General features: G+C 59.4%; 3 protein-coding genes and 4 non-coding genes across 21 annotated transcripts; 5 read left to right on the plus strand and 2 right to left on the minus strand.

The window, feature by feature from the left end:
* Window positions 1–1,763: 1,763 nt before the first annotated feature.
* IL34 (interleukin 34) lies at window positions 1,764–7,287 on the plus strand. Its single transcript, XM_014880854.2, has 7 exons — window positions 1,764–1,841; window positions 2,619–2,960; window positions 3,054–3,157; window positions 3,434–3,511; window positions 3,599–3,772; window positions 6,598–6,736; window positions 6,836–7,287. The coding sequence occupies exons 2-7, from the start codon at window positions 2,933–2,935 to the stop codon at window positions 6,853–6,855; spliced, it is 543 nt and encodes a 180-aa protein (XP_014736340.1). The 5' UTR covers window positions 1,764–1,841; window positions 2,619–2,932; the 3' UTR covers window positions 6,856–7,287.
* On the plus strand, window positions 3,995–4,065 carry TRNAG-GCC (transfer RNA glycine (anticodon GCC)). Its single transcript has one exon. It is a non-coding gene; the product is annotated as a tRNA-Gly (tRNA).
* On the plus strand, window positions 4,654–4,724 carry TRNAG-GCC (transfer RNA glycine (anticodon GCC)). Its single transcript has one exon. It is a non-coding gene; the product is annotated as a tRNA-Gly (tRNA).
* On the plus strand, window positions 5,719–5,789 carry TRNAG-GCC (transfer RNA glycine (anticodon GCC)). The gene has a single exon. It is a non-coding gene; the product is annotated as a tRNA-Gly (tRNA).
* TRNAG-GCC (transfer RNA glycine (anticodon GCC)) lies at window positions 6,455–6,525 on the plus strand. The gene has a single exon. It is a non-coding gene; the product is annotated as a tRNA-Gly (tRNA).
* A 1,353-nt stretch (window positions 7,288–8,640) lies between the features above and the next one.
* On the minus strand, window positions 8,641–11,263 carry LOC106855780 (uncharacterized). The gene is made up of 6 exons (XM_014880696.2): window positions 10,928–11,263; window positions 10,355–10,406; window positions 9,933–10,120; window positions 9,697–9,855; window positions 9,469–9,579; window positions 8,641–8,776 (listed from the first exon to the last, which is right to left on the minus strand). Exons 1-6 carry the CDS (start codon window positions 11,063–11,065, stop codon window positions 8,663–8,665), a joined length of 762 nt encoding a protein of 253 aa, XP_014736182.2. The 5' UTR covers window positions 11,066–11,263; the 3' UTR covers window positions 8,641–8,662.
* A 152-nt stretch (window positions 11,264–11,415) lies between these two features.
* MTSS2 (MTSS I-BAR domain containing 2) lies at window positions 11,416–24,041 on the minus strand. 15 transcript variants are annotated; one of them, XM_088171933.1, is made up of 15 exons: window positions 23,931–24,041; window positions 20,149–20,210; window positions 19,969–20,042; window positions 18,157–18,241; window positions 17,884–17,975; window positions 17,726–17,800; window positions 17,464–17,472; window positions 16,856–17,013; window positions 16,669–16,776; window positions 16,494–16,591; window positions 15,787–15,994; window positions 15,003–15,080; window positions 14,607–14,783; window positions 14,348–14,516; window positions 11,416–13,653 (listed from the first exon to the last, which is right to left on the minus strand). In XM_088171933.1, the coding sequence occupies exons 1-15, from the start codon at window positions 23,997–23,999 to the stop codon at window positions 12,881–12,883; spliced, it is 2,235 nt and encodes a 744-aa protein (XP_088028059.1). In that variant the 5' UTR covers window positions 24,000–24,041; the 3' UTR covers window positions 11,416–12,880. The 15 variants fall into 15 exon arrangements, with proteins under 15 accessions (XP_088028059.1, XP_014736337.1, XP_088028066.1 ...); XM_014880851.2 differs by having other exon boundaries at window positions 15,787–15,997; XM_088171940.1 differs by having other exon boundaries at window positions 15,787–15,913; window positions 23,931–24,040.
* Between the last annotated feature and the right edge of the window lie 1,651 nt (window positions 24,042–25,692).

Raw genomic sequence — 25,692 nt, forward strand, 5'->3', positions numbered from 1 at the left:
CAGTGACACTTGGTGTTTGTCATGCTGGTGTCCTGAAAGTGAAAGCAGGGGCGGGGGGGCATCTTGAGACGTTCCCAAACTCGTTCCAAGCACAAGGTTTTACTTCCTTGGCTCTGCCTGATGAATAACCTGCCTCCAGTAAAAAGCAAAGCCTGGGAGGGACCCATTCCCAGCCATAAGGAGCTGGGAGCTGGTGGGGAGCTGGCTGAGCCCCCAGCTCCCCTTCACTGGGACAAGTAAGGTCCCTCTCAATGAGGGTTCTCTCCTGCTGCCGTATGGGAGCAGAGCTCCCGGGGCTGTGCACGGGAAGCTGTTTGCCTTGGGCTCATCCCAGCTCTGATTTCCAGCCCGGAGCAGCCAGGGAAAGCAAGCCGCCCCCAGCACAGTGCTGCGCAGTTCTGCACTTTCTCTTCTCTCTCTCGCCCCATCCCGTCTGCCAGGCTGATGAATACGTGGGCAGGGAATGCTATTAAATGGCTTCCTCCGGCGACTGCAGCAGCTGCGGGCAAAATCCCTGCGGACACCTGAGTGAGGAGCTGGAGCAGCTCCTTCCCTGCTTAGAGCTGAGCATCTTGCCCCCGATGAGTGCTGGGAGGGAGGCAAGGGCCATGCCCAAGGCTGGGCCAGGACCAGGGGAAGCTTTGGCAGGAGCACGGCAGTGGCCCTGACTCCATGCCAGGGGAATCCCAGCTCGCTCTCACAGGCAGAAATGCATTCCTTCCCACGCGTTTCCCTGGGAGCACTGACCCACTCTTTGATAGTAGATGTTTCTTGCTGACCCTTTGGATGCTCAGCAGCCCTGAGCACAGACACAGTGGCTCTTCCACGGGGCTCTTCAGGATGGTGTGGGGGAGGACAATGTCCCACGTCCGTTGTCCCCTGCTCCTGGCAGGAGCTCAGCCCTGAAGCATCCTGAGAGGATGACGTGAGCTTGGGCCAGAGGGAGCAGAGTCCTGCTGGCCTGGAGCCAGCCAAGAATACCTCAGCCCCTCTGAGATTAGTGCTGCAGCTCAGCCCTCCCCCGGGCCCATGCTGGGAAGGTACTGGGCTGGCTCCTCTCTTGATTGCCCCAAAACGTGCTCCTGTGTGCTCAGCCCCGTAAATGCCCTAGGACACCGGGCCAGGACAGCCCAGCACTCCTGGCGTGCTGGCGCTGGCCGAGCAGAGCGCCCCGGAGAAACTAGGGCTGTGCAGAGTGATCAGCTGGACACCCCAGGGGCCATGTGGGCACCTGACTGGGCTGGGTGAGCACCCTGCAGGGATGGCTCAGCACCCTGAGGAGTGGAGGAGGCATGCACCATAGTTAGATCAGCACCCAAGGGCTCCCTGCTGGTGCAGCAAAGCACCCCAAGAAACAGGGAGAGACCCAGCAAGAGTGAGCCAAGCACCCTGGGGACACTCAGATGGATGAGCTGAACACACTGAGGGTACCTGGCTAGATGAACTGAGCAGCCGAGCATCCCGGGACACCCAGCCTGGGCTTGCTGAGCACCCCAGGGAACACCTGCCTGGAACAGCAAAACACTCGGGCACAGGGAGGTACTCGCGAGGGTTAGCCAAGCACCCTGGGGCCACCTCAGCCTGGGCTACCTGCGTACCTTGGGGACACCCACGCGGCTGGGGTAGCCAAGCACCCGCTGCGGGGCAGGGCCGGACTCTCCCCGGACCGTGCGGGGCGGTCGCTCGGTCCCCTCTCCCCGCCCGGCCCTCGGTCGCCGCCCCGCCCGCTCCCCGCGCCGCCGCCCCCCGCCCGCCTCCCGGGAAGCGCGGGCACGGCCCCGCCGCCGCCGCCGCCCGCGGGTGGACGCGTCCCGCGCCCGCGGCCCCGCGCGCCGCGCCAGGTGGGTCCGCGGAGCCTCGCGCGGGGGGCGCGGGGGGCGGGCGGGCACGCACGGGAGCGCACACACCCCGCGACCCGGCCGTATTTGCTTGGGGACAGATAGCAGGGACATGGCACAGAGCTCCCTTCACCGGGGATTGTGGGTGGCACCCCTTTGCTCTGGGACACTGCGCGGCACCTTTGCGTGGGGGCACGGCACGGTATCCGGCACGGCTGCTTTCCCTTGGGACATGGCATCGCGTGGGGACACATCGTGGCCCCCCTGGCACCGGGACATGGTGTGGGGACGCAGATGGGGCTCCTTCTGTGCTGGGATATGGCATGGACACAACACACCCTCCTTCGCAAGGGGACAGGCTGTGGAAGATGTGGCACAAGGACGTGCTATGGTCTCCTTCCACAGCGTGGGGGCATGGCAGAGCCCCCTTCACGGGGGTGTGGGGACACGACATCTCTGTGTGAGGACCCAGCATGCGGTGACTTGGCCACTTCACCAGCCTCGTCCCCCAGCGTTCCTCGGCTGAGGCAGGACTACCTCGCTGCTGGGATAACGGGGCTGGGTTGATCCTCCTCCTTCCCTGGAAATCCCCTGAGGGTGTCATCAGGGAAGCCCCGGTAGCCCTGCCTCAAGCGGGTCACAGGCATTCACGGCTCCACGGCCACCCACAGCCTTTTGGCCCCCCGAGGGGCTCACGCGGGGCTGTCCCTTCCTCGCTGCCCCCGGGGCTCGGAGCGGGTGTCCTGCCTGGGGGCTGCAGCCGGGGCTCTCTTCCCCCAGATTCCCTCTTGCAATCCGGGGGTGCTCCTGCACCCCTGCAAACACATCCCTGCCAACACCCTGTGACGGCCCCGGGACCTGCTGCCTCCCTGCCACCAGCTGGAGAGGAGAAGCCAGCGGGGACTGCCGGGAAGGGGGACTAACCCCCCATCCATGGCAGGGAACAACTGCCCGGGGCTACCGGAGAGCAGCCAGTGCCCGGAGCCTACACCTGTCCCTTGTCCCCAAACCATCCACGCCACTGCCCTGGAGGCTCCCGGTGAGCCCCAGCCATGTAGGCACAGCCTGGGACTCCAGTGACGGTCACCATCAACATGCAGCAGGGCTACGCTGCCGTCCTATGTGAGTACAGCTGCGGGCCGGGGGGGATGGCCTCAGGAGTCACCTCAGTGGGTGTCCCTGAGGGAGCTGATGCCGCTGGCTTTGGCTGCTCAGGTGTCCTGGCTGTGCTGGGGCTGGAGGCCGCGGCGCCGGGCGAATGTGAGCTCACCCGCCTGCTCCAGGACAAGTTGCAGTACGAGATGCGCCTGCAGTACATGGTAACCCCAGCTTTGGGAGGTGGAGGGACATGTGGCTTTGCAGGGCCCCAATTTGCTCCAGGGGGGAGACAGAGGGGCAGCACCCACTGCTCTACAGTGGCTGGGTGCTGTGCGCTGTGCTTTTTACCAGGGACACTTTGTGCCAAATTGTGCCCAGAGCCACTTCTGCTGGGGGCTGACCACTTCAGAGGCTCCCCGGTGTCATGCTGAGGCTGGCAAGGATGTGCCCATTACTTTGCCCCTTGCCAGCCCCCGTGCTCTTCCCTGCCTTTCCAGAAGCATTACTTTCCTATCGACTACACAGTCCAGGTCCAGTATGAAGAGGTGCTGAGGCCATCCAACATCACCCGCCTGGTAAGATGGTGGCAGGGGAGAGTCCCATGACGGGAGCACTCCGGGGACCCACGGGGGCTGCATGGCTCTCACCCTCTTGCCCTTTAGCGCAACGGGACAGTGTCGGAGGCAGCACTGCGGTACCTCTGGTTCCATGTCAGCTCCCAGGCAGTGCTGCGGATCCGTGAGGTGCTGCCAGAGAAGCACCCATCCTGGAAGTACACCCAAGAACTCTGCCAGCTCTTCGATGCCCTGGGCGAGGAATACAGCAAGTACCGGCAGGTGAGGATCCCCCCTGGCCCCCCAGCCCAGCTGCACATCACTCACTCGTGTGCTGGGAGGACACGAACTGAGCCACGAGCACCTGGGAGGGGACAACGCGGGCATGGACATTTTCCCTGCCTGTGGGTTCTGTGGAAGGACTGACAGGACAGGGTGCAAGGATAGAGGTTGGGAGCAGGATGCAGGGCCGTGGAGCACTGCCTAAGATCTGCTCCACATCTGGCATTGGTGGTTCAGTGGTAGAATTCTCGCCTGCCACGCGGGAGGCCCGGGTTCGATTCCCGGCCAATGCAACAGCTGCATCCTTTTCTTGCTGGCAACCCGTCCCTCTCAGGGGACCAGCTGACCTGGGGAGGAGAGAACGAGACTGTCACACACAGTGTCACAGGGTGGCACTACCACGGCCGCCGGTTGCGGGAGATCAGGCAGAAGGTGCCCATGAATTCATTCCTGTTTTCCCGGTGACTGTCCTGCCTCTCTGCCCAAGCCTCTGCTGCCTCGATGGAGCTGCTGAACCCCGATGCCGTTTCATTTGGGTGCTGGATGTGGATGGCCTGTCACGGCTGGGTCACCAACGTGAACCCCAAGTGTGGCTGGTTGTTCTGTGTTGTGGGACAGGTTCTGCCAGCCCCTCCGTGGAGAGAGCGAGCCTTGCTGGGTTGTCTCAGCAGAGGGTTAACTCTGAAGGCTGCTGCCACCCCCTCCTTGCTGTAGGTGATGTGAGGCAGCAGAAAGAGGTGTTCCCATGGGCTGAGCCGCGGTATCAGAGCTGTGTTGGGGTGCTCTGTGAGGGTATTCATAGCTGGCAGAGCCTGTCTCTGCTGCTCCCAGCCCGCTGGGTTTGGGAGTGTGGGGGAGGGCTGGGATGCTCCACACATCTGGCATTGGTGGTTCAGTGGTAGAATTCTCGCCTGCCACGCGGGAGGCCCGGGTTCGATTCCCGGCCAATGCAACAGCTGCATCCTTTTGCACCCTGCCGTCCTTTGGCGGCTGCCAGGGTGCCCATGGAATAGCGCAGCGATGCTCCCCTGCGGTGCTCCCTTGGGCATTTCTCTAAGGGTGCTCCCTCTGCATCTCCCCTTGCGATCGACTCTAGTTTGTGTGGGTGCTCAGGTCCTGATAGTGGCGGGGATGGTGGCAGCTTTGTCTGCACTGAGTATCCTTGGCTTGGTGGCACCGGTGAGCACTGAGAGATGGTTTAGTGAATGACCAGCTCGGCTGAGTGGTAGGGAGGGACACTGGCTCTATGACAGCAAGGGGTGCTATGTCGGTGTGGTAAGTTGGCAGTGAAGGTCCCTGGCCTAGGAGCAGTGGGAGGTTCTGGTTCCTGTCAAGGGTACCCAGGCCATGAGGGGGATGGCAGCTGTGGGCAGTTCCACATCTGGCATATGTGGTTCAGTGGGACAATTATTGTGCTTCCCCCTCCAAAGCCAGGGTTTGGTTCCTCCTCAGTGCAGCTTGGTGTCCTATCTTTCAACTCTGCAGCTCTCAGCCCCTTCACCTGACTTGGGCTCATGCAGCCATGGGTTGCTTGTGGCTGGGAGGTGCTGCTGCACCCCAAGGCAGAGGTGTTTGTGTGCTGGATGTGGGTGGCCTGTCACGGCTGGGTCACCAATGTGAACTTGAAGTGTGGCTGGGTTGTCCTGTACCACAGGGCAGGTTCTGCAGCCCCTCTGAGGAGAGAGGGAGTTTTGCTTGGTTGTCATCAGATGGTTAACTCTGCGGGCTGCTGCCAACCCCTCCTTGCTGTAGGCGATGTGAGGCAGCAGAAGAGGAGGTTTCATGGGCTGGAGCCGCGGTATCAGAGCTGTGTGTTGGAATCTCCTTTGTGTGTGTGCATCTGTGTCTGTGGTGTGTTCACAGCCAGCACTGCCCGCGTTGCACTCACTGCTGAATTTAGGATGGTTGGGCCGTGTGGGGGAGGGCTGCGATTCTCTGCACATCTGGCATTGGTGGTTCAGTGGTAGAATTCTCGCCTGCCACGCGGGAGGCCCGGGTTCGATTCCCGGCCAATGCAACGCCTGCATTTTTTTTTGCACCCATTATCTCTGGGGGGACCACGGGGATTGCCCTGGGTGCCTGGAGGGGGTCCTCACCTCTCCAGCACATATATCCCCCTGCGTGGATGTGAGGAGTGTTATTGTAGGTGGAACAAAGCCAGGGCACCTTGGTGACCCCGAGGGGACTTGGTGGCAGAGAGGGACCCTGCCTTATCGGCAGTGACTGTCCATGGCTCACTGACAGTGATGGTTTCTGGTTTTGTGGCAGTGATGCCCAGGGCAGTCGGGCCTGCATGGGTCTAGGGGATGCTGCCACATCCAAGAGTGGCTGTGTTTGGGTGCTGGATGTGGATGGCCTGTCACGGCTGGGTCACCAACGTGAACCCCAAGTGTGGCTGGTTGTCCTGTGTCGTGGGACAGGTTCTGCCAGCCCCTCCGTGCAGAGAGCGAGCCTTGCTGGGTTGTCTCAGAGAAGGTTAACTCTGAAGGCTGCTGCCACCCCCTCCTTGCTGTAGGTGATGTGAGGCAGCAGAAAGAGGTGTTCCCATGGGCTGAGCCGCGGTATCAGAGCTGTGTTGGGGTGCTCTGTGAGGGTATTCATAGCTGGCAGAGCCTGTCTCTGCTGCTCCCAGCCCGCTGGGTTTGGGAGTGTGGGGGAGGGCTGGGATGCTCCACACATCTGGCATTGGTGGTTCAGTGGTAGAATTCTCGCCTGCCACGCGGGAGGCCCGGGTTCGATTCCCGGCCAATGCAACAGCTGCATCCTTTTGCACCCTACCGTCCCTTGGGGGACCTTGGTGACGTCGCGGTGATCTGTCCCTGCAGACAGATGTGGAGACAGTGGTGGCCGATCTGGTGAAGCTGATCCACAGCGCGGGCGCTGAGAGCCGGAGCAAGGCCGTGCGCCCCAAGGCACTGCTGGACAACTGCCTCAAGGTCATGCGGATGCTCTACGGGGTGCCCTGTGAGTTGGGGAACAGGGTGGGGGGCCTCATCTTGGGGAACGCAGGTGTCACACAGTGGGGTCCTGTCCCACTCCATGGCACCTGTTCCTTCTGTTCAGGTCGGTGGGAGTCCACCTAACATTGTGGAAGACTCCTGACTCGACACCTCCTTGCCCTGGAGCCTCGGATGCTGCCTCTACTCTGCTCCTCCCAGAGCCCCATGGGGGCTTCCCAAGGAAAGGGCAAATGCCACTCCTTCCAGGACCAAACAAAACCTCTTCCAGAACTGTGGGACTGTTTATGGCTGTGGGATCTTGTCCATCCGAAATGTCTGGCACCCTTTGCATGGGTGTGGAGTCAGACACAGCCCCCCGTGGCAGGCAGCTGTTGGGGGGACACAGAGCCCTCCCTGACCACAGGGCAGGTGAGGGCATCACCCTTTTTCTCTCGATTTGTATTTTTTCCTCAGCTTTCATTAAACACCAGTTAATTCTCTAGCACTGCAGCTCAGCTTCCGACTGGGTCCTGGGAGCCTCCAGCCTTACCCGAAATAAAGGACCAGCAAAGAGAACCCCACTGCCTCCACTGCCTCCTCTTTTGAGGTGTCAGCACCTCCCTCACCACTGTGGGGGAGAGACTCACTCTGATAAAAGGACCCCTGCCAAGCTGCCTCTGACTGTCCCTGCTGCTTCTCCAGCAAGGAAACATCTGGATTTGTTTGTTGTGCTTGGCAGTGCAGTGCAGGCGGCACACTGGAGGGGCTGGGGCTGCCTGGCTGCCTCCCCCCTTTACAGCTTAGTTAATTAGCTTCATCAGCTATTAGAGACCTTAATTGGTGTATTTGTGGCTTAGGCTCAGAGTCCACTGCAGCATGAGTGGAGGAATGTCTTCCTTCTCCTCCTCCTTTTCTTCCTCCCTTCATGCCTGGTGATGATTCCTGTTTATATAAAGCCCACACAGAGCTCATGTAAAACCCACCGGTGATGATCCACTGTTTGATAAGAGCTTTAACTAGAGGGATCCTCTCTTCCAACCTTGCTGCCTTTAACAGAATCCCTGTGTGGTCCAGGGACCCATCTGGGGCTGCCTCAGCCCTTGGGGCTGAGCCCCAACCTCCCACTCCCTCGTGTCAAGCATGGGAATGATCCTTCATCCTCCTCCATTGTGGGAAAACTGAAACTGTCCCTGCAAAATGATCCCTGCCAAACTTCCCAGAGCATCCTCACACCAATGGCCTTGCCGAAACCCTGTGTATCCAGCCCACTTGAGATACTGTGCATTTTCTTCTGATCCTTCTTTTGAGGACTGGCTTCAAAAATGTCAGCTGAGAACCTCTACAGGAATGTACTCAAAGGAAGGAGAATGGGAGCCTGTTTACAATATCTCCTGGTGTACCATGAGGGATGGTTTCAGGCAGGGTCAGCCCAGGGCGCCCTGCCCAGGTGTGAAAAGACATCTTTAGGCATGCACTGAGACTTGGGAGATCTCCCACTGTGAAACCCCCCCAGCTGCTGGAATAGGAAGAACCTTTGCTGGCCTTGAACCAGCAAGAAAAACGCTTGGCAGCATCCTTGGGGTGGGCATGGAAAGGCCAGCTGGTTTCGGGGTGGGCAGGCTCAGCAGGACAAGGGCTGAGTTTGGGGGCTGTCTGAGATGTCCCCACAAGCAGTAATGGCTTATGGCCCTAGAGTGAGGATACCCAGGGCGTTCTCCTGGCCCCAGGGGATGCCTTGGATTCAGGACCACACTTGGAGCATCCTTCCTTATGCTGCCCTGACCCAAATCAGCATCCCAGACCAGAGGAACAGCGAATCCAACTCTCATCCCCCAGTCTGTACATCCCTGTTTCTATTCCCCTGCCAACCACCCCCGAATCAGAGTGAGCCTGGAAATAGCAATTAATTCACTTTAATTAATTATTTAAGCCCAGTGGACAGATGCTGCTCTCACCAGGGCAGCCTCTGCCCTCTCCAGTCCCAGAAGGTGCCATTGCTGGTGGCTGAGAGCTGGGTCAGCAGCTGTAGGACACCCCGCACACTCTCCTCCAACGTCACCGGGCCCTGTAGCACCCAAGGGCAAGGGAAAATGTGAACCAAGATTCTCCATCCCAGCACCCTCATCCCACCCATGGTATGGAGGAGTGCCAGCTCCAGCTGGGTTGGTTTGGGAGCAGCCAGAGATGCTCCAGCAGCCAAGGGATGCGGCTTTGCACAAATTGATTGTCTCTCGTTTGAGTGCTGTAAGGATGGAGGGTAATTTTTTCATTCCTAATTAAAAAGTGACCCGTTTGTCAGCCAGAGCAGGGTAAGGGACAGCCGAGTGCAGGACCAGGGTGCCCTCTGCTGACACACCATCAGGATGGGAAAGGAAATAAAAAACAGGGAAGAAATTGGATGGTCTGGGAGAGAGCCTGGAATTGTCCCTTTGCTGTGGTGGCACAGCCACTGTGGGCTCCTTGCGAGGGACTGCACAGATGTGGGTGCCCAGGGAAGGGATGTCCACGGTCAGGGATGCCTCAGGAAGGGATGTCCATGGGAAGAAATGCCCTATGAAGTGGTTCCCATGGGAAGGGATGTCTGTGGGAAGCAATGTTTCTGGGGAGGGATTTCTTGGTGAAAGGCTGACCCCGAGAAGGGATGTTCATGGACATGGGTGGCCTTGGGAAGGGATGCTCCTTGGAAAGGATGTCCCCAGGAATGGGTGCCCATGGGACATTGCTGAGCTAGGACTCCATGCACCTTGCATCACTCACCATCCCCTGTTCCAAGGGAGGTGTCACATGTCCAGGATCCACAGACACGCAGAGAATTCCGCTGCTCCCATACTCCAGGGCCAGACACTTGGTGAGCATGTTCAGAGCAGCCTGGGAAGACAAATTCCCCTCCTTACCATCATGATCTGGCAATGCCATGGCCAGTGGTGGGGGGAATCCCAGAGGAGGTGACCCCCAAATTCCTCCCCATCCTCTCAGTCGTGGTACCTTGCTGCAGCGGTAGCAGATGTCCTGCCTCTCCTCCCAAGCCTCTGCAATCTCGATGGAGCCCAGGATGCTGGAGATGTTGATGATGGCAGCTCTGCTGCAGCTTATCTCACGCTGCCCTTCGGCCTCAGCTGCCTTCTTCAACAGGGGCAGGAAGGCCTGCAGGGGATGGGATCTCAGGGATCCTCTTCCTCCCTGTTCCCAGTGTTTGGGGCAGGGATTTCCTGTGTCCTCACCTGGCTTGTCTGCAGGGGCCCGATGGTGTTGGTGGTGTAGACGAGGCTCATGTTCTCTGCTGTTTCGGTGGCCAAGGTGCTGCGGCGTGTGGTGCTGGTGTTGTTGATCAGGAGGTTGAGACCAGCACTTCCCAACTCCTCCTGCACCTTCCTGACTGCTGCTTTGATGCTGTTGGGGTCTGTCACATCTGCAAGGGGACAGGAGGGTTTGGGGACAGGCTGGTGGCCACAACCCTGGCAAGATGCTGTAAGATATGGCAGGAGGCAACTTCCAGCCACTGAGCATTGTCCTGGTCCCATCAGTGACCTGGTTGAGCTAAGCCAAACCAAGGGACCCACCTGCTTGGCGGCATTTCCTGGAGCCACCCACGGTTGCAATTAAATCCTGAGAAGCTTCATCCCTTTCCCGTCCCAGCACTTACCTAGAGGCAGGATCATGACGTTGGGAAAGCCCAAAGCCACCTCATTGACAGCCTAAGTGGAGAAAGTGGGGGGAGGGGGGGTCACATGGGGAAGCTCACAGGGAGGGAGGCCGTGCACTGTGCCAAGGTGGGAAGAGGGTGGCCCCTCATGTCACAGTTGACAGGTTACAACAAGATCCAGTGGGAGCAATTTGGGGCGAGTTGCTGCTTCTCTGCACCTGGCTGAGCCTGGCAGCTTCAAAGCTCCCAGCAGCGATGCCCCCGGCACGGGGGCTGCCAGCAACCCCCCCTGCACTCCCTATCACTCATATACCCGTGCCAAGAGACACAAAAAATTAAATACATACATATTTAATACATACACAGGTATTTTTATTATTTAATATATGTGTATGTATTTTTGTTATCTATTTATATATATATGTGTATATATATACATGTATTTTTCTGTGTCATTCATCGTGTAGGATGCTGGCACTCAGCCTCCCAATTCCAGGTGGGACTGTGGCATTCCCCAGGTACCCATCCCAGAGCTGACTCCCTCCTGTCCCCCTGCCCCGGTGTCCTCCCTACCTTGCCCTGGGGGTCCAAGCAAGCAGCGAAGATGTTCCGAGGTGGGTTGGGCTGCTCCAGCAACCCCTTCAGTAGCCCCAGGCCCAGCCCCCCATCACAGCCGGTCAGCAGGACACTGCCCACGCTGAGCCCCTCCATCCCCACTGCTCTCCACAGCCGGTTTGGCAATCTCTGCCCCAGCGAGGTTTGGCAATCGGCCTCGATGATTTGGGAGGTGGCAACGCTGCGGGTGCTGCTGGGATGGGCGGAGGTTGGGGGCACCGCCTGCACCCCCTCTTCTGGAGGGGACGGGGCAGCAGGATGTTCTTCTGCATCCCAGGGTCACACGCCACCTTGGCCATCGGATTGTTGCACTCCTCCATACCCCAAACACCCACCCTCCTCAAGCCATGGGAACCCCAGAGGGGTGATGGGACCTTCCCACCTGTTTCCCATTACTGGGCTGATCCCAGAGAACCAGAACATCCATTGGAGCACAGGCAAGGCTATTAATTACAGTACAACCTTTATTAATACTGGAATCTTCACAGTGCATTCGTTACTTGTAGCAGTGACTATGGAAAACGGGGTGGGGGGGCAAGAGGGGAATTATCACCAGAAAAAAAAAATTAAAAGAAAAGACGGAATGAAAGAAAGAGAAAGAAACGTGGCAGAGGGAGAGGGAGAGAGGAAGCGGCGGCAGAGGCGGGAACACGAGGGGGAAAAATAAATTAAAAAAAAGAAAATAATAAGGACCAAGTTAACAACAGCACCAGAAAAGTTACTTCAGTCGAAAGACAGGTCAGTTTTTTTTCTTTTCCAAAGAATTTTTGTTTTCTGTACAAAATAAGAGACCCCCCCTCCCTCAAACCCAAACATTTGTCACTTGGCCTCAGCGGTTCTGGGCAGGAGAAGGGGGAAGGGGTGGAACTAAATTGTTATTCCTAAGGGGGAGGGCTGAGGGGCTGCGATGCGACAGACAGCGGGGCGCGGGGGGCTATGTACAGCGGGGGGCCGGGGGGTTGTGCTTTCCTCCAGCCGCCGGCAGAAATCAGCTGCTTTGCTTGGGGGGTCGGAGTTCAAACCTCCTGTGCCTGGACCCACCTCTGAGCCGACCCTGCACGGAGTCTGTGGGTGCTGAGGGACAGTGAGGGGGTTCGAGGGGGGTCCCAAGTGATCCTTGTGAGGGGAGGCAAAGTGGAGGTTCAGCATCCTCAGTCCCTGCACCCCGGTGTCCCCCCAAGACAGAGGGGATTGCAGTGCCTCTACCCCCAGCCCCCCACCCTCTCACATGTGCCCCACTTCTTCTTCCCCCCCTGCACCCCCAGCCCGTTGCTTCTGCCCCCTGGAATGAGGCTGAGCTGTGCTGGCCCCAAGCAGGCAGCTGGGGGGAATGGGGCCAGGGCCCCCCACTCCTGGCGCTCCCGGTGCTCCTGGTGCTCCACGGCTGCCACAGCCCTGCTGGCACCGTCCTCTCCTGCTGCGGCTGGGGCCACCCGCCTGCGCCCGGGGGAAAGAAAACAGAGGAGAGGGAAAGCGAGAGGGGAAAACTAAACGAGAAACAAAGGGAAAGAGGTGAAAAAAAGGAAAAACAGAGGAAAATAGAAGGGAGGAGAAAAAGAGTTGAAAAGAAAGGAAAAGGAGGACAAGAAGAGGAAAAGAAGAGAAGAAACATGGGAAAATGAAGAAAAGAAAAAAAGAGAAGGAAAAGTGGCATAGAAGAACAAAAGAAAAAAGCAGAAAAAGTAGGGAAGAGGAGAAAAGGAGAAAAAGAGGAGAAAGAGGGCCAAAGAGAGAGCAAGTGAAGGAGGAATGCAGGAAGAAGGCAGGAGGAGACAGAGGGGCAGGAAGCAGAGGGCACCAGGGAGGGACAGGGCAGCGGGTGCCGGCGGGTGGGGGTTCCCGGGGAGGCGCAGCAGTTGCCCCCGGGGGTCCATTGGCCACGGTGGGCACGTCCCCGCTGGCCGGGCATCATCACGATATCCGCGGGGCCGACCTGTCATTGGTGACGGTCCTCCGCAGGCGCACCCCGCGCCGGATGGCCACCAGCATGTCTTCGGCTGGGGGGTCCATGGAGGCCGCGGGGGGCGGCGCGGGGGTCTCCTCGCTGGGGCCGGACCCCACGAGGGCGGTGGGGAAGGGGAACTGGCCTTCCCCCAGGGCGTGGGCACCGGCCACCAGCTCTCCAATCTTCTCCACCAAACTGTGCCGGTTGGCAGCCAGCTGCTGGTCCTCCTCTTCCTCAGCGGAGAGGTGCTGGCCGGCCCCGGGGTAGACAGAGATCTCCATGGCACCGCCACCCCAGGCAGTGTTGGGAAGGCTCAGCCGCTTGGGCGAAGCTTTGGCAAAATCCAGGGGGTTTGGAGAGGCATCGTCAGCGTAGAAGACGCACTCTTCACTGCCCACCCGTGTAGGACCAGCATAGCCGGGGGAGTCGGGCACTGTGGGGGTCTTCACGGGGACGATGGGGGGTCGGATGGGGATGGGGCCAGCATTGGAGAGCGTGCGGCGGACCGAGGGCTTGGTGGAGGGTGTGCGGCGGATGGTGGCCACCCCCGGGGTGGTGCCGGCCGGGAGGTTGGTGCCGGTGGGCAGCCCGGCGGTGGAGGCAGGACGCTTGGTCTGGATCATCCGCCGGTAGTTCTGGGCGATGTTGCTGTTGCGTGGGATGGTGGAGGACTTGTCAAAATCGCTCTGGGGGTCACACTCCACGTCACCGTTCACCGAGTAGCAGTCGTAGTCGGAGCCTGGGGAGGGAGCAGTGCCATCAGTGTGGATGGGGGGGCAGTGGGTAGCCAAGCCCAACCATGCCAGCCCCAGCCACCTCCATCACAGCACAACAACAACTAAATTCAATCGTCAGACAAGTACTACTGTCCCACTTGCTGCTGGCACAACATGCTCACCATTAAATCCAAACATCGCCACTGGAGGGAAACCACAATCACCCCAACCATCACACTGAAATCACAACCAAACCCAACAATCACAACCACCCTAACCACAGCCATCACAACATGATCACAGCCAATCTCCACTGTCACCACCACGTGCTCATAACTGGCTCAGCCATCATCACCACAGACGTGGTTATTTGATCTCCCACTACTGACTCTGTTGCCATCACCTACCATCTGCCACCATCTCCACCTGTACTCAATCTCTGCACAGACACATCACCACAAACCGTAATTTGTTATGGCACTCCCTGGCACAACTGCAGCCACTGAGCCCCAACACCCAAACAACCAACACCCAAATAACCAGGAAAAGCTGTGGTTATTTGTGGCATCCCACCAGCCCCTACGCAGTATGACCACGGCCCAATGCTATGGGACTCAGAGCACACAAATGTGCCCCAGGACCACCAAAACCTCTGCTGTGCCCTACCCCACTCTAAGTGCAATTTCAGGTGATCCCAGGTACCCCTGGTGCCAGTACCTTGGGAAGGGATGGTGTCCTCAGAGCAGGAGGGGGTGGTGGTCTGTGTGCTATAGCCACTGGAGTACTGCAGCGAGTCCCGGCTGCTCTTCTGGTGCTCCAAGCTCAGCCCACGGGTCAAGACCATGGCCAGGTCACTGGCGGCAGGGGACACCTCCTCCCCATGCTGCTGAGGCAAAGCACTGTGAGCACCCTGGTTCTTCCTCTGGGAATTCCCAGGAGGCCCCCACCTCTGTGCCCTCCCTGCCACAGCCGGTACCTTGGCAGCAATTGTAGCCGGCGACATCCGGGGCCTGGGAGCATCCTCGCCACCGATGGCCGGGTACCCACCAGCAGGGGAGCCCATCTCGGCTTCCCGCAGGTGCTCCACACGGTCCTTGCGCCGCTGCAGGGTAGGGACCACCGGCTGGTCATAGGGGCTGGCCTTGGACCAGTCCTGCAACGGGCAAGGCATGCGGTCCGTGCTGGTGACACTGGGGACCAGGAGTATGGCAGGAGGGGTCTCAAGCTGATGTCCCCCGTGTCAAGCCACGGGTGCTGCTCAGTATGCTCTGCCCCATGCAGGAAGGGAGGGGAGGGTCCAGGGGCTGAACCCCATGAAGTGAGGGGGAAACCACGTGTGAAATGCAACCCTGGTGGGATGGCAAGGACTAACCGAGGTGGGGGAGCTGCACTCGCTAACTGACTGGCAGGTTTCGGATGCCTCTGAGGACGCCGAGCTGGAGGACTTCTGCTGTGCCGTGACGAGCCGAGAGCCGGAAGGTGAGAGAAGAGGCAGTTAGCAAGCAAAGCCAGAGCCATGAGCCTGGTTAGAGCAGCACCCGCAGCCCCCAGCCCTCCTCCCCTCTGGTAGTGGATGCAGGATGGCGAGCAGGATGCAATCTTGGCAGGGGGTCAAGAACTGGGATGATGAACTGCCCCAACCCTTCCCCCTTCTCGCCCCAAGCCATGCAGAGCCAACAGATATTTTGGGGAGTGGGGACCTTGCTGGGTTGGTGATGCCAGGTTAGCATGGAGAGGTGGAAATGGCAACTCCCTGGGGATCCTGGAGCATCCTTGGCACTGAGGATGGTGCAGCATGAATGGGAAGCTTTGCTCCATGCTGCCTGGTGGATGACTGGCACAAACTGGGTATTATGGGTGATTGGGAAACACCCTGTTCTCCTGGCACGGGGAGAGAATACCAGTGCCTCATCCCTGGGCAATTAATGGATGGGGTTTCTCTGACGTATGGCCCAGGACGTCCCCAAGTATGGCAGGCACCCTCAATATTCCCAGTATCTATTTCCCATGATGCCAACACAGACAGAAATACTTCTGAGGGTGGGTCTCATCACCTCTGCACTGGACCCTTGTGTTGCACCCAGCACCACCCACCCATTCTACGGAAGAGGAAACTGAGGCATGGAGATCAGCAGCATGGACCACTCTCCCTGTACCTGGCTGGTGATGTCCGAGGGCATGGGGGAAGGTGGTTTGGAATAAGCGGCGTCCTGGGAGATGAAGCCGGAGTCGTGGGAGGAGACGCTGGAGAGGCGGGTGGCGGCGGCGGGGGGCTGCGCCAGGCTGCGGTAGCGATAGGTGGAACTGGGTGAGCAGGTCTGAGCCCCGCCGGGCCACGCCATGCCACCCTTGGCACTGCTAACGCTGCTGGGGGGGCGCCGGGGGGACGGGGACACGCCGGTGGGGAGGACAAAGGAAGGAAAAGAGAATTTAAGACAAAGGTTCGGAGGTGGCAGGATGGCCAGCGCCCTGCCACACATCCCAGCCTGGGAAACTGAGGCATGTAGTCCTCCTGGGGGTGTCCCTTTGCCTCCTGGGGTGGCCCTGCGGCAGGGAACAGGCTGGGGGACGTGACAGAGGTGGTATTCTTGCCCCCAGACACCCATGCACAGCACACATCGTCCCCATGTGTTGGGGCATGTATTGGGTCCCCATCCTTCCCCATAGATCCACCAGCCCTGCCCAGTGCGCCATGACCAATTCCTCCATATTAATGGGAGCCACTTGCCCATATGGACATGAGAAGGTGGACATGCACCTTGTGAGCCTCCCCAAAGGCTGTAAGCATCATTAACCCACAGAGGTTAACGAAGAGGGCTGGATTTCCTGGCTGTGGTTGGGTGTGGAGCCCACCTCACCATACCTGCACATGCTGGACTTGCGGGAGCTGGAGCTGCTGGGTGAGGACGGGGGCGTCTGGTAGGACCAGCTGTAGTCAGAGCCCTTCAGGTCCTTGATCACCTGCAGGAAAGATGGGGTCTAAGTCCCCCCAAAGATGCTCCTTGGATCATCTTCACCCCTGGCTCACCCCTACTGACCTGCTCACTGGCGGGGGGCAACTTGTGGGGCTCAGCAGTGAGCACCACCAGGTCCTCGATAATGCCCTGCAGGTGGGTGATCTCTCCCAGCATGGTGAGCTCCCCGTTCTGAGGACAAATAGGAGAGAGCATCAGCACCCACTGGGCAGAAGGAAGAACCCCGACCCTCCCAGCCACCAACACTCACCACCACGGGCTGCAGGAAGGTGATGAAGGTGCAGAAGCGGCCCCGCTCCTCGATGAGGGCTTTGCGGACCGCCTGCTTCTCTGTCTCCTCCAGCAGCAGGTACATGTCATTGACGTCCTGCAGCGCATTGTCCAGCTGGGGCTGCAGGTCCCCCTTCCCTGTGAGATGGGGAACTGTCAGCGCTGGACTCCCCTGACACCCTCCCCAAACTGCTGGTAGTGCCACTGCCAAGCCTTGGCCATTCGCCCAGCTTGGGGACATCACCCCATCCTCATATTCCAGCAGATACCATAGGTCTCCCACTGTGCCCATGTCCCTGGAAGATCCAGGAGCACCCTCACCCCACAGCAGCCCTGGGCAGGGGGCTCCTCTGCCACCCCATCCCCATCCCTGGCACTTGGGACCAGAGGACCCCTTGGGCTGCCACATGGTGGGGCTGGCATTGCCTCAGGATATGGGGTGCACGCTAAGCTAAGCTAAAAGCAGGGTGAGGGTGGGAACAGGGAGTGGATGGACGGACGGACAGACAGACAGAGGCTGGGGAGACTGGGAGGAGTAGATGAGGAAGCAGAGAGGGGGCCGGTGGTGGGGGGCAGCGGTTCACTTACCAAGTAGCTCTACAGGAAGGATGTGGAGGGGAGGGAAGAGAAGGAGACAGAGAAAACGTGTGAAAAGAGGCCGAAGGCTGGGGCGCATGCCCCGCCTCCCCGCCACCCCTGGGGCCGTGCTGGCACCTCCCTTTCTACAGGGGGGCAGCAGGACCCCCCTAGTGACCCCCCCAGTTGGCAGTGCCACAGCCGGGATCCCGGCCCTGGCTGGGGGTGCTGCGGAGGGGCTGGTGGGGGCATCCCCCAGGAGATCCCTCCTCACCTTTGCGAGCCTTTTTCTGGAGCTTGAGGGTGTCAGAGGACTTTTTCTTGATCTCATGGCGTGCTCGCTTGTACTCTGGGGGTGCAGAAGTGTTGTCAGAGGGGACTCTGGCCAGCAGCACAGCCACCCTGCACGGATTTATCCCATCTCCCCCATACCTTTTGCATGGTCCTTGTCCAGCTGGTTGGCAGTTTTCTTCCAGTCCTCAATCCTGTCCTGCAAAGGGTTTATCAGGCTCTCCATGAGGGCACTGGAACAGGGAGAGAGAAGCAGAGAGTGTGGGAGAGCCCTGGAGCCAGGAGGGAGTCATTCCCCCATCCCATGCCCAGCCAACATCCAGCATCCCCTTCTTCAGTGAGGGATGAGCCTGGCCAGGCCGTGTCATCGACGCCTGTGAGTTTGGAGGCAAAGCTGACCCTGGTCCTGCTTACTTGGTGAACTGCCGGAGCTTGGCCTCGATGCTGCGGTGCCGCATGCACATCCGGGTCAGCGCCGAGCCAATGTCCCTTGTGGCACCTGGTGGGGAGCAAGGCACTGCTGACGAGGGGCAGGGACACCCCCACACCAGTCCCAAGCCCAGTTTGTACAGTGGGAGCAGGGTGGCTTGTGACAGGGATGATCAGCACAGGACACTGGGGACACTTGAAGCAGGGGGTGGCTTGTTTTTAACACGATAAATCCACAAAATAAATAAATCATCATCCACTAACTAATACATGAAACACTAAATATCTTTTCTGGAGGCTTTGAAATTAGAACCCACTCCCATTTTTTCCTGGTTTGTCTTAAATTTGGCACTGGGGGGCCAGGGGAAGGAAGGGATGAGATACCCTGGCCTAGTTCGAGGCAGTCAGCTCTGTCCCACACCTCCAGGAACAATTCAGAGTGGATAAAAAGGGAGTCCAAACTCCTCGGGGGGGATATTTGCCAGCAGCAGATAGCAGGAGCATCCTTTTTAGATGAAACCGCTCTTAACTCTGAAGCCTAAGGATGGCCACATGGTGGCAGTGCTGCTGGCAAATCCCAGGGAAAACGGCAATCAAAAATCCTTGGGTGCAAACTAAGGAGTGACATTCAGCCTTTCTCTCCCCTAAAAACGCTTCCCAAAACACCTCCCACCCTTTTGCAGGAGTTTTGGATGTCCCTCAGTCCACCACTGCTAAGGAAATAGGGGAACCCATGGGCCAGGGCCTTCTCCTGCACTGGGGTAGTCTCCTAATCCAGCTCCTAATGCTCTTATCCCAGCTCCTGCTGCTTCTAATCCGATTCTCATGCACTGTGTGCAAGGCAGCAGCCAGCCCCCACCCAGCACCTCAGTTTCCCCATGCTGCTGCTCTGCCTCCCACGTTCCCCAAAAGCCCTGCAGGTAAAGCAACACTACACTGACTCCTGTGGTGCTGGTCCCCAGCTGTCCCCAGCATTGCCCCTGTCCCCTCTCCTTGCTTTGGCTGCCTGGGCTGGCAGGGAGCTGGGGGAGCCCTAATCCCCCTGGTGCAGTGGGCTAGTGGGTTTGGAGGAAAAGCTGATCCTGGCTCAAGCTGCTGCCTCCACCTCCTCCTCCACGCGTGGCTCCAGATGGCCTGGATGCCGCCAGTCTGCAAACCAGCCCGGGACCATCTGCTTGGCAGAAGCCAAGCAGTGGGAAGTGGCTCCTCATTGCCAGCAGGCACCTGGAGAGGGTCCGGGGATCCTTCCCCCTCACTCCCCAACAGTATGGGGGACCCCACATGCAGCCGTGGCTCTTCAGTCACCTCCCTGGTGAGTTGAGGTTTGTCCCCAAATAAGTCAAGCTTGGATTCCTGAATCTCCCTCTCGCTGATTCCCTTTCCCTGGAGACCCTCGGAGCAGCCAGGGAACTTCCCAGGTGGGTGCCAGGGACAAGGAAGGTGGACTGTGCATCCCAGGGGACAGAGATGGGTGCAGGAGACCATGGTGTGAGGCTGAGCCACCCTGAATGTCCCAGCCCCACCAGAAAATGTGGCTAAGCACTCATGGGTGGTAAGGAGCAGTACCCACATGGGTGCCCACCTCCTTCCCCCTCCCCACTCCAAGGCAGCTTTCCAGGGAATGCTCCACCTTGGGTGTGGGAACATGTTGGACATCTCTCTGTGGATGGTGAAGCTGCTGCTTGAATTCCACCCCAGAAACATGGGCAGGGGACACCCCACAGGGCACACTCATCACCTGTCCCCCTCCGCCCAGACATGCCTGGGGACGCCCACCCCTAGGAGAGAGGACCCTACCTCGGGTGTTGGTGGCCATGTCAGCCACTTTCTGGAAGGCATCCAGGAAGGCAACTGCGGCCAGCACCGTGGTCCTGAGGTGGAGAGAGCGAGGGGGGAGCTCAGTGGGTGTGGGACACACTGGGATGTGCCAAAGAGGAAGGGGTCTCCTATGTCCCACCCCCCGCTCTGGTCACTCACCTGAGCTGGGAGTGCAGCTTGGTGGCCTTTGAGTTGAAATCCTCCCATATGGGATAGGAGCTCTGCAAGGAGAAGGGTGATGGTGAGAGACAGGGCCCCTCACTCCCTGCATTGCATCCCCAGTCAGGGCAGGTCCCCCCTTCACTGGTGCAGAGAGACAGGGCAGCTCAGTAGCTTGTCTGATGGCTAATAAAGGCTGAGCATAACTCTTTTCCCTCCTGTTTTTTCCCATTTCCAATCTGGCCACACAAACTTACAGACCATGGAGACCACAAGATTTTGACGATCTTTTCCTCATAGGGGTCAAGGTAGGTTATAGGTTTGGAAATTTGCGGGCATGAAATGAAAAATCTTTAAGACTCTGGCCAGCAGTAAAGGAGACACCCCCAGCATTTGCAGCTTCCCCCCAAAGCACTGATGGCCAAATCCACCATCATGGAGAGCTCCAGTCCCACAGATGGGAGCCCCGGTCCTCACCTCCCCTGAGCCCAAGGACCGTCAGGGCAGGAGGGGAGGTTGGGGTCCCCGAAGCCCTGAGTGGGGCAGTTGTGTGGGGACAGGACCAAGGCACAGGTGCTTGGGAGGCCATCCCACTGCTGTCCCAATGAGTCCACTCTGATGCCATCCCAGCAAGGCCATCTGTGCAAGACCAGTCCCACTGCCCTTGTGGTGAGGCTACTCCAGGGCTGTCCTGTTGCAATCATTCCAGTGAAGTCATTCCAGGGTACTTCAGTGCCACCATCCCAGCAAGACGATTCCAGAGCTGTGCTGCTGCCACCATCCCAGTGAGGCCATCCCAGTGCCACTGTTTCAACAAGGCTATCTCAGTGCTGTCCCAGTGAAGCCAGTCCCAGTAGACCATGCTGGTGCCATTCCAGTGAGGACTCTCCCAGTAATGACAGCTGCAGTGCCATCCCAGCAAGGCCATCCTGGTGCCATCACAAGGTTGATCCTGATCCATCATACAGAAAGCTATCCCAGTGTCACCATCCCGTCAAGGCCAGTCCATGTTGTCCTGTGAAGTTAATCCTGGTGCTGTCTTGACAAGGCCAGTGCCAGCCTTGCGTGGCCAGTACCGGTGCCATCATTCCAGTGAAACTATCCAGGTGCCACCATCCTGGCAAGGCCATTCCAATGCTGCTCCAGTGAAGCTGGTTCCAGTGCTACTATCCCAGCAAAGCCATCCCAGTAGGGGCAGTCCTGGTGTCATCATCCTGGTGAAGCCATGTCGGTGCTGCTATCCTAGCAAGGTCAATCCTGGTCCTGCTGTCCCAATGACAAAATCCTGCTGCTATCCTGGTGTGGCCATCCGATGGCAGTGACAGGCATCTGTAAACTCCCCTAGGGCAGCCACCAGGCTGGGACATGTACATCATCACATATCCCCATGGGCACTATGGCTTGGTGGCAGCTTTGGGGAAAAGGTTTGCACTGAGGAGGCAAGAGACCAGCCCAGCATTGTTTTTTGGGACCATGAAAGCCCCTATTTCCTCATGAATCAGCAAAGAAAGGGTTTGAGGGTGCCACTTCACACACCACTTGTGGCAGTGACCCCCTGGTTGTGGGTCCCCAGGGATTCTCATTGCCAGAGGGCTGGGCCACCATTTGTGGGCCATTGTCCCTGGGCCACCTTCACTGTCACCCTGGGCAAGGGAAGTGAGGCTTCCCTGTAGAAGGGAGCAGGTTGTGATGTCCCCAAACCCCTGTGATGCCAGGCATGAGGAGGATGGGGAAGAGGACAATGGGGACAAGGACATGCCAAGGTCACTCAGGGACACGGAGCACGCAAGGAGAGGCAACAGGAATGAAGCCAGCTTAGGGACTGTCACCAGCAAACAAATTCTCCCCAGCACAGGCCAAGGGGTGCTGAAAAAGCCATCCACCACCAAAATAAGGTCCCCTTGCCCTGTGACCAGCACAGGGATCCCAGCCATAGGACAATAAGCACATCACTGCCCTTCAATGCTAGCAGCTCTTCAAGCAGAGAGTTAGTGTCCCCCAGTACCCACGCCAGGACACCCATGTGGCTGGGAGATAGGGACAGCACACCCTCAGGTGCCACTGGCACTTAGCCAGGGCTGTGGAGGGCATGAGCTGAGCCCCAGCTGTAGTGTGGTGGGGTTTTACTTCCTTTTCACCATTTTTCTTTCATCTTTCCCACCTTCAAGTGGCATGAAACTGAATCCAGCCGGGTCTGCTCGGGTGAGGGGTTTCCAGTCCAACCGCAGCTGGATGGTGCTGGGCATGTCACTGGGAGGTGACAGCTCTGGGCTGGCTTATCCCCTCTGAAGCCTTACAGGGGAATAGGGAAACTGAGGCAGGGGCTGCCCCCACCTCCCCTCGGGGAGTGTAGGACTCAATCAGGCTGCCTGGAGAGGGTGGCTGGGGTGAAGGCATTTGAGGGTGGGAGCTGATCACCCCAGCATCCGTTTCCCACCAGCTCTGGATCCCACTGCCCTGAGGAGAGTTGGGATTTTCTCTCTGGAGCTTTTCTCCCAGCTCTGAGCCAGAGTCCGGCTGCAGAGCCACCACTGTCCCTCGAAGGGGTTAATCTCCTTCCCAGCAAGGCTTTTATTTTTTTTTTATCCCCCCTCCCCTGCTTTGGCAATGACAGCATTGTCTGGACGGGTCTGCAGCATGAAGAGAGGAAGAGGAGGAGGAGAAGGAGGAGGAGGAGGAGGAAGAGAGCTTTTGCCTCTCAAAAATGACTAGGGCTAAACCCAAGTGCTGGAGCTGGCTGTGGGAATTTTGGCCCCCTGAGATGAAGAAACATGGCTGGTCCCTTCCTCCTCACTCAGCCCCTAGTCAGAAATGCCCCTCAGCATTTTTAATTTATTTTTTTGAAATGAAAACAAACAAACAAAAAGGTTTTTTAAACATGGCCCCATCCTGCTCCCAGGGAGGGTGGAGGCAATATCCTCTTCCCGCGTTAGGAAATGGGATCAAGGAGCTGGGGGACCTTTTTGTTCCACTGGTGTCAACCCCACTGAGTCCAGCAGAAATCCAGGCTGGTCATGGGGCGGGGGGGACAGGGACAACATGATGCCTGAAATGGGTGGCAATGTCTGGTGTGGGGCCAGTGGGACCTGGCGAGGGGCAGCGATGCCTGGTCTGTGTCACCCGACATGGGGCTCTGGCACCTGGGGATGGATACAGGGCTGATATGGAGCCAGGATTCCCAGTATGGGCTCCAATGCCCAATGCAGGGCCGCGATGCACATTATGGGGTTGATGTGGGGCTCTGGCACCCAGTGCCACGCTCTGACACCCAATGTGAGACAACGATGCTCGACATGGTGCTCTGATACCCAGCGAAGGATAACAGAGCAGATACACGGCTGCAACACCCAGAACGGGGCTCCGACAGCCAGTGACGGATCTGGGGATGATGTGGGGCTGCAATCCCCAGGATGGAGCTCCAATATCCAACGGCGGATATAGAGATGACGGGGGGCTGCAATCTCCAGGGCTCCGATGCCCAACACGGAGCTCCGATGCCCAGTAAGGGGCTGATGTGGGGCTCTGGCAACCCCTGCCGGGCTCCGACAGCCAACGTGGGACCCCGACACTCGCTGTGGGGCTGGTGTTCGGGCTCCGATACCCGATGCGGGGTTCCAATCCCCATCTCGCGGCTGGGCAGCAGAGCCTCGGCACACACCGCGGGACCGGCACCGGCGGCGGCAGCGCGGGGGCTGCCTGGGGAAGCCGGGTGATGGGGGGGATGGTGCGGAGGGAACGATGTCACGACAGCAAAAGCGGGGTGCGGGGGAGGGATCCCCTACCTTCATATCGTTGATGATGGCTTGGAAGAGGCCGCCGAGGGCTCCGCACTCCTTCTCCGCCGTCTCCATCGCGGCGCTGCGGCAGCCCGGGGCGGGCGGCGCCGCCGGGGGAGGCCGCGGCGGCGGGCCAGGCTCAGCGGCGGCGGGGGGCGGGCGGCGCCCGGGCGGCGGCGGCGGCGGCGGCGGCGGGGGGGGCACAGCGGCGGAGCAGCGGCGGAGCCGGGCGGGGCATCGCCCCCCTGCCTCCTTCCTTCCCTCGCTCCCTCCCTCTCGCCCTGCGCGGGTGCTGCTGCGCGGACCCGCCGCCCCCTGGCAGCGGCGCGGAGCGCGGAGCGGAGCGGAGCGGGGCGCGGGGAGCTCCGGCCCGGGGCGGTGGCGGGGGCGGGGCGGGGCGGGCGCTGAGCGGCACATGCGCCGCCCGCCGCGGGGCCGGGGGCTGCGGGCGGCGGGGGGGATGCTCCGGGAGCCGCTGCGGGCAACCCGGAGGACGCGCGGGGATGACGGAGCGGGAGGCAGCCCCGGTGGTTCTCGGGGATGCTCTTGGGGGAGGTCGGGGAGCAACACCGGGTGCCCCAGGACTACAGCGGAGGGAGACCCGAGGGACGCCTGGAGATGTGGCACTGGTGGGGGGCAGCAGGAACCCCCAGGGATTATCTTGGGTTGCTGGATGAGGAGCAGGAGAACCCCAGGGAGTATATGAGGACACTGCACTTGGAGATGCCATGGGATGCCCGGGGGCAGTCCCAGACCTCTGGAGGCGCCGGGAGGACGCTGCCTCTCCCCAAAGGGTGTTTGACCCCCATTGCCTTCCTGACCCTCCAAGATGTGCTGGAGGGTAAAGTCCCTCCGCAGTAGTTACACGACAGCTCTGAAATGTGTCCGTGCACTCGATTATCAGGGAGCCATGGGAAATGCATGGCCTGCCAGCAGACAAACCCTTCCCACAGCCATTCCGGGGCCCCAGACTCCCGGGATCTGGGAGGTGCCAGGCTGAGCCCCGACAAACCTCCCTACCCCTCCCAATGCAAGGATGCTCAGCTGGGGCAAGGGTTTCAGCCCGAGCCACCTATTCCCCCTCCTGCCAGAAAAGTAGTCCTCATCCTATGCTGATGATGCCCACACTGCTCTGGACGGTGTTGGTCAAGAGCCACCCATAAGGAAACAATTATGGCTGAGCACTCCAGCAGCCGGCTGGAATTTCTCTCCATAAACCCAGTCTGTCAGTGTGGAAAGAGGCTGCTCAGCAGCAATGAGCTCGGCAGGAGTGAGGCAGAGCCCGCCCTGGCCCACACTGACACTGACCCTGGGGTCCAGCAACAGGTACCTCCCAGCACCCTGAGAAACCAGCCAGCTTGAGAAGCCAGTGCTCGCATATCCTGGAGAGCTGGCTGTTAAAATTAACCCGCCGTGACTGGGTCTGGAAAGCCCTTTCCCGGGAATGACAGGAATGTCTTTATCCTGGCCAAAGCACCGCCGGTATGGGGCTGTTTGGGGAACCCACTGCCAGAGACAGTCTTCCCTGTAAACAGGCCAGAAGCCATAAAAACTCCACGAATTCCTCCAATCCCCCTTTTCCTGGGATCAAGTGAGGGCCTGAAACATGCAGGGGATGCAATGGTGTCCCCCCAAACCGCAGCAGCCTGGCACGTGCCGGGGTCCCTCACGTGCAGCAGGACGGGATGAAGGCAAAACTGGCGCCTGCTCAGGGCCAGGAAAATGCCTGTCACTGCTGCGGTTTCGTGACCGTGGCCTGGAAGAATTT

The sequence above is a fragment of the Sturnus vulgaris genome, chromosome 12 (genome assembly GCF_052056855.1).
Source record: "Sturnus vulgaris isolate bStuVul1 chromosome 12, bStuVul1.hap1, whole genome shotgun sequence".
Taxonomy (NCBI): Eukaryota; Metazoa; Chordata; class Aves; order Passeriformes; family Sturnidae; genus Sturnus; species Sturnus vulgaris.

Coding starts and splice junctions, on each gene's coding strand:
- LOC106855780 (XM_014880696.2), bottom strand. CDS start 11,065: ATGGAGGGGCTCAGCGTGGGCAGTGTCCTGCTGACCGGCTGTGATGGG. Junction 9,580..9,696: donor TCTGCTACCGCTGCAGCAAG/GTACCACGACTG, acceptor TTGTCTTCCCAG/GCTGCTCTGAACATGCTCAC. Junction 8,777..9,468: donor CTCCCTTGGAACAGGGGATG/GTGAGTGATGCA, acceptor TGGGTGCTACAG/GGCCCGGTGACGTTGGAGGA.
- IL34 (XM_014880854.2), top strand. CDS start 2,933: ATGCAGCAGGGCTACGCTGCCGTCCTAT. Junction 3,512..3,598: donor CATCCAACATCACCCGCCTG/GTAAGATGGTGG, acceptor CTTGCCCTTTAG/CGCAACGGGACAGTGTCGGA. Junction 6,737..6,835: donor GATGCTCTACGGGGTGCCCT/GTGAGTTGGGGA, acceptor CCTTCTGTTCAG/GTCGGTGGGAGTCCACCTAA.
- MTSS2 (XM_014880851.2), bottom strand. CDS start 23,999: ATGGAGACGGCGGAGAAGGAGTGCGGAGCCCTCGGCGGCCTCTTCCAA. Junction 20,211..23,930: donor CCATCATCAACGATATGAAG/GTAGGGGATCCC, acceptor TTCTCCTTGCAG/AGCTCCTATCCCATATGGGA. Junction 14,784..15,002: donor AGTGCAGCTCCCCCACCTCG/GTTAGTCCTTGC, acceptor TGCCCGTTGCAG/GACTGGTCCAAGGCCAGCCC.